Genomic DNA, 11,283 nt, shown 5'->3' with positions numbered 1-11,283 from the left:
GTGTACATTCCTAAACATCCCAAGGAAATGCCAGCATTCAATGGTTTCTTTCAAATTATAATATTGATTATATAAAGATTTTGAGTCTTTAAGAATGTGCCTTATTTAACACTAAGAATATACCTAATCCATTGCTTTCTTTATGCTTTGGGTTGAGAAGAAGGAGCCTAATGTGATGGGCCAATTTTTCCTCAAAGGCTTTTTATTATTAAAGACATCAGTGGCATATGTGAACTGTATCATGGATCATTTTACACAGTCAGTGGCAGGAGGAGAGAGCATGAAAGGGAGGTAACATTTATTACAGGAAGGCACACAGTCTTTCCAAGATGGACGGATTTCTGTTGCTGAGAAAAATGAGTTCTTTCTTTCCCTCTTCAGTTTGACCTGCAAAAAAAAGAAAGCAAAGGTTTCCTTTAAAGTCTGTTCACTTATAATGTGAGTATGTGTTTGCTGCCCAACAGCCACTTACTGTGTGGATGCTGCAGCCAGTTACGGTCCATGTAGTACAGATAACAGCTCTCAAACTCCTGTTCGTTGTAGCTTGAAACTGGGATTGGCACAAATGGGTCCATCTTATCAAATCCCACCTAAAAGACAATGTAAAATATTGTTCAATTGTCCTATAGGGTATCACACATTACAACAATTTACAGTGGCGGAAATAAGTATTGAACACGTCAGTAAATTTTTTCAGTAAATATATTTCCAATGAGGCTAAATACATGAAATTTTCACCAGACATCAGTATTAACTCAAGAAATCCATTCAATAATTTTTTCCTGTGTCATTCCTCTTTATTACACATAACTTAATTTATGGACTTTAATGTTTGGATTTCTTTATATGTGTGGATTTCTTGAGTTAATACAAAAGTCTGGTGAAAATTTCATGTGTATAGCCTCATTGGAAATATATTTACTGAAAAAAAAATGTTGACACGTACAATACTTATTTCCCCGGCTGTATACAATTTCTAATCAAGTGAAGTAGCCAGAGTGCGTATACACTAACAATAGGACATGATGAGTGCAAAAGCTGAACGTATTCTTGGGTCCTCTTAAATTACAGATTATTAATGATTAATTAATGATGGTCTTTTTACACACCTCTCCCAGCAGCTCCGTTGGAAGGTAAGCTGATCGAGACGTGTACAGAGACCCCGTCTGAGACAGCGTTGTGAGAATGGCTCCTCCACTCTATGAAAGAATAAAATAAATAAACTGAACATGAGGAAACTGAGCAAACACTGTTATTATATATAATATTGCTTTTTATCATATAATAATTATGGTGAAGAGTGGTATAGTATATAACATTTACCCAGTCATTCCTCAGCATTTTTCTCAGGTTGTGAATAAGTGTTAACTCTTCTGCAGACACCTAAGATAGAGGTGTGATGTATAGAATTAAAATAAGATATTAATAGGTTCTTTTGTGATGTAAGTAAGAGACAAACCATGGTTAGGTGTGCATTAAACGATTTGAATGCACGACGCAGAGTGGATTAAAATCGTGTGACGCACACCTAGCCGTGGATTATCCCACTCATACCATGGTCACTTTCCAGCAGAGACAAGTTAAAGCTGTCATTGATCTGTGCAGCGCAAAAATTCGAATGAAAGGATGAAAATAACGGTTCATTTCTGTTAGTTATTTTATATACAGGTCATTAGATCTAGAATTCTGCCTGCTCTAAATCATACACAGAGATAAAGTAGTGTAATAAGATTACTTTTATTTGAATGAATTATAATAAATAGTTATGGGAGAGAGAGATTGTGCGTGTGAATTACCTGCATCTGTGCCGCATCTCTATTAATAATAAAGCGGTGATTTTAACTACTGTATGAAACTGTGTTACTATGGTTACAATTGTTTATCGGCAGCGTATTAATTTTGAATGGTGAGTAAACTAACTGAAACTACCTGTGCATTCAACGGTTTGAATGGTGTGCACCTTCCAGCCAATCAGAATCGAATATTCAGATGGCCCATAGTATAATTTGAAAGAACCTATGAGGAGGCATGAATGGGACCGAGCAGTACCTCACTCTTGTCCTCTTTCTTCAGAGTAGTTCTGCCCCACAGAGCATTGACTCCATCTACAGCGACAGCCATTCTGAAAGCTCCATCTGAAGTGCTTCCAACCTGCAGCCTCAGCTCACGCAGCAACGCTCCCACCACATCACTGCTGCTCTTCACACGAGTCACACCCTGAAAACCAGACAGAAATGTAAAGCATGATATAACATCTGCAGGATCAGGTATTCAGCTTGAAAGAACAGCAACAGTAAGGCAAAAGACATGAGGAGAAATGAAAGGATCAAAAAAAAAATTTCAGGGGATGGATATTTGCTTGTTTTGCATCCCACACAACTCAACATACATCAAACACAACAGATGCATTAATTTAAACAGAAAAGTATATTAATACAATTATTACAGAATATTATGCAAATTAAGTTTAGCAGGAAGAGTGGATCAGATGATGAGGAATTTACAAAAATAAAACCTGACCTGATTAACCAGTTCCGCCAAAGGCCGTCCTTCCTCTGTGCTCTCTCTCTTTGTCCACACATACCGCTTTGTTGTCTTTATCTGTCAATAGCAATTAATAATGAGTTACTGAAATGCATGTATAACATAGCAAGGTCGAATTCTCAAGTGTGACTGGGCAGAAGATTCAGACGGTAGTTTTGGCTGTAAGCTGGGCGATAGGTTTACAATAATGTGCTCATTGTAATACATTACTGTTTGTATAGTAGCAGCTCATACACAGGGACAAATTCAAACATGTGTTGCTTATCAAAGGAAATATGATAACTGTTGAAGTTGTGCCATATTTTTTATTAAGAAACATTTATTTAATATTTATGAAAGGAGTCTTGTCTGTCAGCACTTTGTAGTAGTCAGTGTACGTTGCAGTTTCCCAACACAGGAAAGTCTTCAGGACAGAGGAGTTTACGCTTTACAGATTCTTTATAAAATGAAAAGTTGTGGGTTGTTTTTTTTTTTTTTAGAGCGCACGCGAGAGAGAAAGAGATGGTGAAGGAAATACTGTTTATCACAGCTATAATTTAAGTGATAACAGGAACTAACTTGCCTCTCGGACTTTCCACAACAGTAAATATTAAATATAAACCAATAAAAAGTGCGATGTGTCATTCATTAATAACGTAAACACTATAATCGTTGGCAAATCGCTGAGATATAAGCGGAAAGAACACACTTTAGACTGTGCCGTTAGATGAAAATATTCCTTTTTTTGTTGTTTTTTTACACCACCCCAATGTGGATTATTTTCGTATAACCACATGGTCTGTCTAATGTTATTCCATAAATATAAAAGTACCCAGTGTTCATAGATGGCAAAGAAGTCAGAAAAATCAATACCAAAATAGTATAGTTAATCTAATCACCATTCAATCTGAACAAAACCAATTTACAGAACATTACAATAACTGACCACTTAATGTGAGGCTCAAGTTGAATGTTAAGTAATTATAATTCATAATAACCTTCCCTTAATTACCTAGTTATTACCCATTACCTTAGTCAGAAAATGATCATTGGTGATTTTAAAATTCTTCAACCATTGGGAGGCCTGGATTGGCTGATCAAAGCGACCTGGACGAGATGATGAGGGAAGCAGCTCACTACAGTTTTTAACCCACAAATGAGCTACAGTGTAGAGAGAAACGAGAAAAGGGAGAGAACAAATGTTTACAATGTTTGCAATTTTTAAAATGTACATGTAGTGTTTGACAGAACAAGTGTTCGCAACTAAGCTGAACCTGCTAAAATAAAGTGGCGAGAAGTACCAGGTAGAGCATTCTCCTTGCAAGCATTCAGCTACTAATAAATAAAAGTACACTGGGTGTCTGCTTATCTCATACTCCCCCCCCGCACTTGACTGACTGCATGAGTTCCTTACCATCTGGTATGTGCAAAACCAACCAGCCTTGAGTGGAGCAGAAATGCAGCACATGGCACAGAGACATTGTCTTCCCACAGCCAGTCTCTCCATCTAATACACCGTCAAGGAACACGCTGAACATGTGGAAGAATCAGTAGGAGCTCTAGGACTATAGGAGCTTACGGTAGACAGAAGTAAACTGACATATACACTTAGAGGTATTTAAGAAGATAAATTCTGCTTAGAAATGGTGCATGTGAAAGGATACAGAGCAGATAACGCAGGGCAGGTTTGCTATAGTCAGCTCTTTTCAAATAAGAGATGAGCTCCAGTGCTGGCTGTCGCACCATAACACAAGCTTCATTAAATGTCTTTATCTGCAAACAGGACAGACGCAAATGATATTATAATGAAAATACTGTCAAAAGCATCAAATCATCAAGTGAATTTTCTACTTCTTCTCTGCACAGGGCTACACAAGAAAGCTGGTAACCTGCATCTGGAAGCGTGAGGGCAATCCATGGGGAAACATTGTGCGCACATGTGCAGGAGGAATAGTGTAATACTGACCAGCATGTTGCCCTGTATGGCATGCCTGTGGAGTAGTTCAGAGAGAGAGAGAGAGAGAGAGAGAGATATAGGCATAAAGAGCAAGTCACGTCTTCATATCAGTGACAAATTAGAATATGTATAGAGTACATCTGGTGGTTTTAGGCTGTCTGTACACACCGGATCATTCTCCGAAATCCTAAAAATGGAGAAACGATGCAGCACATCAGAATCTACAGCCACTGCAGTCTTATCCAGCTGCTGCCCATTACCAGTAATGTGAAGTGGACGTGTCTGAGACACCTAAAGATGACAAAACAGATTAGTATATAATAATAATAATAATAATAATAATAATAATAATAAATGGGAGAAGATAATGCACATAATTACATTCACATTCATAGTTTTTGCAAGAGAAGTAAGAATTCCACTGTATATTGTACACCGTACTTGTGCATATGACAATAAAACTCGAAGATGATGATGATCAGTGAGATACTTTTGAATAAGAACAAAGTAAAATGTCAATTACGAGCAAGAAATAAAAAGCAAGTTAATGTCTTACACTTACAGTTAGACATAATCTGTGACAAAGTCTTGGGAGGTTCAGGGTCTGTATGAAATACACGTTCAGGTTTAGATCAACACATTCACCACATTCTGCTTTATCACAATTCAGCAATAACAACAAATTACTAGCAAATAACACTGATAGTTTTGAATGCTGTGTATGAGCAGCACAACAAACAACATTCCCAATATTTCTTCTTTTAGGTCAATTTAATCAAACTGAGACCTTTATTTATTGCATGCGAATGTATTCATAAAGCACTATAACAAGTCAGACTGTGTCTGTGTCTCTTTTATACCCAGTTATCTTCTCAGCAGCGTTTCCTCAACATTAGGGGCAGGAAAAATGGACAATTTCCCCGACCTCTATCTGTTTTTGGTGCAAAAACCTGCAATTAACCTTGACTGGGTACAGGCAAACCTGCTGCTAGCTAACGCATTAATGCCAACGCATGTTAGCTTAGCACAACAACAAAAAACTAAACGAAATAAAAGAATGAAGCTTCAGCTGCTTACCATGTTTCAAAAACAGCTGCTCAGCATTCACAAATATACTAACTCATACAAGCCGGGCTGTTAACGTTGACAGCAAGTGGAGATACAAAGCGTCGTCCTGTCACATACACACGATGGGCGCCGCCATGTTTTTTTTTTTTTTTTACCGGGGGGGGGGGTGACGTCACGAATCACCAGGCAAGAGAGTAGATTTTGAGCGCAACCTAAAATTCAGCTGCGCAATAAAACGAAGATCCTGTTGTCTTCTCGTCAAATTTGGCCAATTTGCTATTTTCTATTCTCTATCATAACTATGGTTTATCTCATCTTCTGACTCGCATAAAGCTTATTGATAACAGATAAAGCCATGGAAAATTAACGAGATATAAGAAGATGCAGGATAAAGATTCTCTCTCTCTCTCTCTCTCACACACATACATACACACACACACACACACACTACATTTGCAAGTGCACTCGTGCATGAACACCCCTATGCACACAAATTGGTCGGTTTATTTCTTTACTTATTTATTTATTTATTTATTTGCCACTGTTAATTTTGCCTCATAATGTGACTGAATTTGTGCAGTTTGCAAAGCAAGTAAAGATTTGTTGTTTAGGTCACTGTTTGGTATTTTTTGTTTTTCCCTTTTAACCTTTATAAATTTGTTATGCGTAAAAAGCAAGTCTTTTGGCTAAATTTAGCCGTTTAGCCTACCAGTCAATTCTGACCACAAGCACCAAAGATGGAAGACCGATACAACACATAATACGAGTTAAATATAAAGCACTGTGAGAGCATTTCTGCTCAGGCAAGTTGCCTGCAAACAGCTGCAAAATAAGTTTCTATGAAATGATAGAAAACGGTAGAAAACGATAGAAATGGTAGAAATAGCTTTTTCTATTTATGTGGGTAAAGGAACAAGGGGACGCACATCAAAGAGGTTTAAACTTCATGTTTAACAATCTATGAGAAGCATTGTTAAGCACTGATATGAGAAATATTGTCTATTGCATCTTTCCTGCGAGCAAAACTGATGAAAGGTCAGGTGACAAGAAGGAATGAGGACAAAATGCAATATATGGTAGCATGTTACCCTCAAAGATTAAGCTTTAGATTAAAACTGAAAAAGCACAGAAATCAATGAAAAAATATATTAGGGTTATTTCAGCACAATTGACCTTTGTATACAAGTCTGGTGGTTCTTAATCTTAAATATTGATTGAGCAAATTGAAGTGATTAGCACTTTTACCTTGCACCCTCAGGTTTGGGGGTCCGATTCCCGCCTCCGCCCTGTTTGCGCGGAGTTTGCATGTTCTCCCTGTGTTTTGGGGTTTCCTCAAGGTACTCTGGCTTCCTCTCCATCTCTAAATTGTCTAAATTGACATCTCTAAATTGCCTGTAGTGTGTGAATGTGCCCTGAAATGGGTTGACACCCTGTCCACGGTGTCCCCTGTCTTGTGACTCAAGTTCCCTGTGACTCCGTGTAGGATAAGTGGTACAGAAAATGGATGGATGGATGGATGGATGGATGGATGGATGGGCTTTTTAACAAATACTTTAAATATTATTTCTATGACAGCTAATATACCAAAGTTGAAAACAAAGTGATAAGCTTAAGCTAAGCATTCAATTTACAAAATGTCTGCTTTTTGTTGCAAGATCAGGGGATATAAATGATATATTGAATGAGCAAGAATGGGATTTTTATTGCTCCACAGTCCTCCTCCAAGTCTTCACTTGGTGAGACTATTGAATCACTTACTACACATAATTATAAAGCATGACATGGCTCTGCCATCATTATCAAAGCATAAAGACAGAATAGCATGTTCTATGTTGAGTGTCTATTCTTTTGAGTGGGCTTCACCAAAGGACATAGAAAGGGGCATAGAAGATAAAGTGATAATAGAGTGAGTACCCTTCTAAAGCCCTAAAAGAGAAATGCTATGGCCTTGAAGGAACATGCAAAGGACGACAAGACCACAAATGTGTCATTTGGGAAAGGGCATATAAATGAAGACCTACAGGATGAAAAAGCAAGGGATTAAAAAAAAGAATAAAAGAAGTTTGTTATTAGCCTGAAAGGAATTTCTGTTGCTTTCACAAGCAAGTTGATATTAGTTAAGGGTAATTACATGTATTATTTTTTATTTTTAATTTTCAGTGTATTTTCCTCCTTTATATATGTCATGCAGAATGTTAGAAACTGATCAATTTTACACTTGCTAACTTAGCAACATTATACGAACTACTGGGAAAAGTGAGAAACTCCAGTCCATTTTTGTGCAAAACCTTTTTTTGGCTACCATTACCTTAAATTTGGAAGTTATGGCTGATAGTTAGTATATTAGTCATTATTATTATTAGTATAGGGTTGATCACTGGTTTATGGAAAAATAGGCTCTGTGATGATATGCAGTGATATACAGAGTAGGCTATGGCTGTGTTGACTTACTTTAGTTGTAAGCTGTAGTAACATTACAAAAATGTCCGCTTGGGGTTATTTACAGCACATGAATTACAGTAAGAAACACCATTAAGCAGAAGCTATTAGTTTGGATGCAAGTATGCAATTGTGGATGTATGACTGAGTAGAGCACTGCCAGAGCAGTTTCCTTTGGCACTAGGGTTTTCTCTTTTTCTAATTTTCTTGCTGAGTTCGAATAGCAAAGTCATAACCTGATAACTGTAACCTCATAGGAGTAGCCTATATACTGTATGGTCCTTGTCCTCTGGCCATTCTTGTCAACCTGAATGACCCAGGTGGCATGGCTGCCCTCCCCTCAGTCATAGATTCATGAATAGTTATATAATCATCAGATCTACTTAATTTTGTTATGGATCACCAAGGCAATTTCCTTCAGAACATAGTGGAGGCAGTATATCAAAGTTGTCATAAGGTCCAACCTGTCCTTTTGGTGCATAAGTGTTGACACTGCTTAGCTTTGAGGATGATAATTACTCAGGTGCTGATATTGTTCTCCACTGATGATAAGAATTGCTTGATGTTCTGATATTGTACTCTATTGAGGGTGAGAATCGCAAACTTACCACAGAGCACATGGGCTGCAGTGATGCAGCATTCAGACTGTAAAATCTAGCAGATGTAGATGGTAAGCTCCCTGTCACTTCCAAGGAGGTAGCTATAGTGCATGTTGAATGGCATTTAATAGAAGAAATTGCATCTTGAGCTGCATTCAATTATGCTTGCACAATCACTTCATTTACTTAATGAGCTAACCTGTGTTTAGAGCTGAATGGAGCTTATTTATGATGTTCTCCAAAGCAAATAAAAAGCTAATCAGTTACCCACTAGCTGGCAGTCACTGCCACATAATGCTCAGAACCCTCAGTGGACACAGGGCACTGTAAATGGTAAATGGTCTGCGCTTATATAGCGCTTTTTTAACCTTAGCTGTTAACCTTAGCGCTTTACACTGTTTCCCATTCACCCATTCACACACACACACTCACACACCAATGGTAGCAGAGCTGCCATGCAAGGCGCTAACTTGCCATCAGGAGCAACTTGGGGTTCAGTGTCTTGCCCAAGGAGACTACGATTAGTGGACAACCCGCTCTACCACCTGAGCCAAAATTCATTGTCAACTGGGAAATTGGTTAAAACTGTATAGTGTGCACTAGGCTTGGGACTTGATTTATAATTCTGCGTCTTCATATCTGTGAGCGTTTTCCATCAAAGTGTGCAGACATTTGGACTAGTGTCAGTTAATGTAAATGTGTCCACTAGGGGGCAGTGTTACATGTAACAAACCATAAAAAAGAAATTTCACTATAATAAAGACAATTGGGAGAAAAAGAAAACACCACCACTATGTCTGTGGTGGTCTGTTGTACCATAATGACTCATTCATAAGGGAGCACATGTCTGGTCTAATGGGTAGCATGAATGGAGAGCCCGTCAGTAACAATAACAATAGACAGTACCATGATATGTTTGGCCAGAATGGGTCTTCTACTCTTCTGTTGGTGTTCCATGCCGGCTGAACTACCACTGTAAATATTGTATAATATTTTAAACATGCCAATCCCACAGGACGTCTGCAAGACAGCATGTCTGCTATCTGATTTTACTGGACCCAATCGCTAGGCAGGTCATAAGACAGAAGATGTGCATCTGTCCAATTCTAGCACTTGCTTGCCCACCCTCAACATCGCTTGTATCTGTGTGCCCCCTTGGAGGTTAATATAAACCAGACTTGGATCAAATTACAGTTTCCTCCTGTACTGAGCATTCTGTCAATATAAAACTGGTCTGTGGCACAACATACCCAGTTTCACTACCGGAGTTGCAAATAAGAGTATTCCAGCTCGATGCTGAAAGTCTCCAAATAGGCAGTATGTGGCCATTTTCAATTTCATGACTGCATCCATTATTGAGACAGTTCTTTCTTCAGTCAAGCTTATCAGCCAATCATCCAGATGAATGAATATGCCCAGAGCCCTGCAATGAGGGGCTCTAAGATAACTTGTACACACTTTGTGAACACCCTGGGTTCCAAAGCTAAGCCAAAGGGAAAAGTACTTTATTACTTCACACTGCAGATAAATAAATATACAGATCTATGGTCACAGTCATAAGCTCCAACTTATAAATATAATTAGGGATGCACTTAACACTATTACCATCACTCAAGGTGTATCAACACCCACCCATTTCACTGATTTAATGACAATAAAATTAGCAAGAAACTTTTCACAGGCTGTAGGCTTTTTACAGATCAGTGCTTGTCAATAACCTGAATTGTTCATTATGAGGTAGTAAAGTGAATGGGTAATAATCATGTGCTAATTAATTCATCGATGAACTAATCAGTTAGTTCAGTTTTTGGCTGATTAGTTCATTATTATTTATGATGGGAAGTACGCTGATAAGCTAATGGATGAGTTCATAGCCAAAATTTGACTTATCCACTATTAACGAGCTAATTAATTAGTCCATTAACCTAATGGGTTTACAAAAGAGCTGATGAGATTACAGAAGAGTTATTTTAAGCTTATATTAAATACCTAATACATTAGGGGCTCGTTGGGGGCTCGAATCTCACCTCCACCTTGTGTGTGTGGAGCTTGCATGTTCTCCCTGCGCTTCTGGTGCTTTCTCTGGGTATCCTGGCTTCCTCCCATTTGTTGTAGGCTGATTGGCGTTTCCAAATTGTCCATAGTGTGTGAACGGGTGTGTAAATGTGTGTGTGATTGTGCCTTGCAATGGGTTGGCACCCCATCCAGGGTGCCCTGGGATAGGCTCCAGGATCCCCCGCGACTCTGTGTATGATAAGAGGTACAGAAAATGAATGGACATTTAGTTCAATGAAACGTAATGGATGAGTTCATTAAAGAGGTTACTGCTGAGGTCATCACTGAGCACGTTTACATAGACAGCAGTAATCTAATTAATGACCTTAATCTGAATAAGACAATATTGTGATTAAGGTGTTTACATGACTTGCTTTTAGAATACTCCTTTCATGTTCCTGTTTTACATGTTATGGAACGTAGTTCGATTAATGACACGTCATTACGTCCCCACGCCACGCCATCTGACATTCCCTCCAGAATTTCACGTATCGACATACTTTTCATCTTCGTTATGGTACAGTTTTGGGTGTTTCATTTTTAATTTTACGAAAGCTTCAAGTGCAGTTAATTATTTGTCATGCTATACATGCAAATAGACGACGGCGGATACAAATTCTCCAGCAACAGGCCTCCTCTGTA

At 38.3% G+C, this 11,283-nt stretch overlaps 1 protein-coding gene across 1 annotated transcript; it reads right to left on the bottom strand.

Moving 5' to 3' along the window:
- Positions 1–191: 191 nt before the first annotated feature.
- On the bottom strand, positions 192–5,601 carry dap3 (death associated protein 3). Its single transcript, NM_001201287.1, is given in 13 exon segments — positions 192–387; positions 473–590; positions 1,110–1,199; positions 1,324–1,383; positions 2,050–2,217; positions 2,521–2,601; positions 3,554–3,684; positions 3,938–4,030; positions 4,188–4,296; positions 4,413–4,514; positions 4,649–4,771; positions 5,043–5,084; positions 5,558–5,601. Coding segments are annotated over 13 exon segments (1,206 nt in total). The 5' UTR covers positions 5,561–5,601; the 3' UTR covers positions 192–301.
- Between the last annotated feature and the right edge of the window lie 5,682 nt (positions 5,602–11,283).

Source organism: Ictalurus punctatus, chromosome 1, assembly GCF_001660625.3.
Source record: "Ictalurus punctatus breed USDA103 chromosome 1, Coco_2.0, whole genome shotgun sequence".
NCBI lineage: Eukaryota > Metazoa > Chordata > Actinopteri > Siluriformes > Ictaluridae > Ictalurus > Ictalurus punctatus.
Note: the sequence above shows the minus strand (reverse complement) of the source record. Positions and strands in the feature narration are given on the sequence as shown.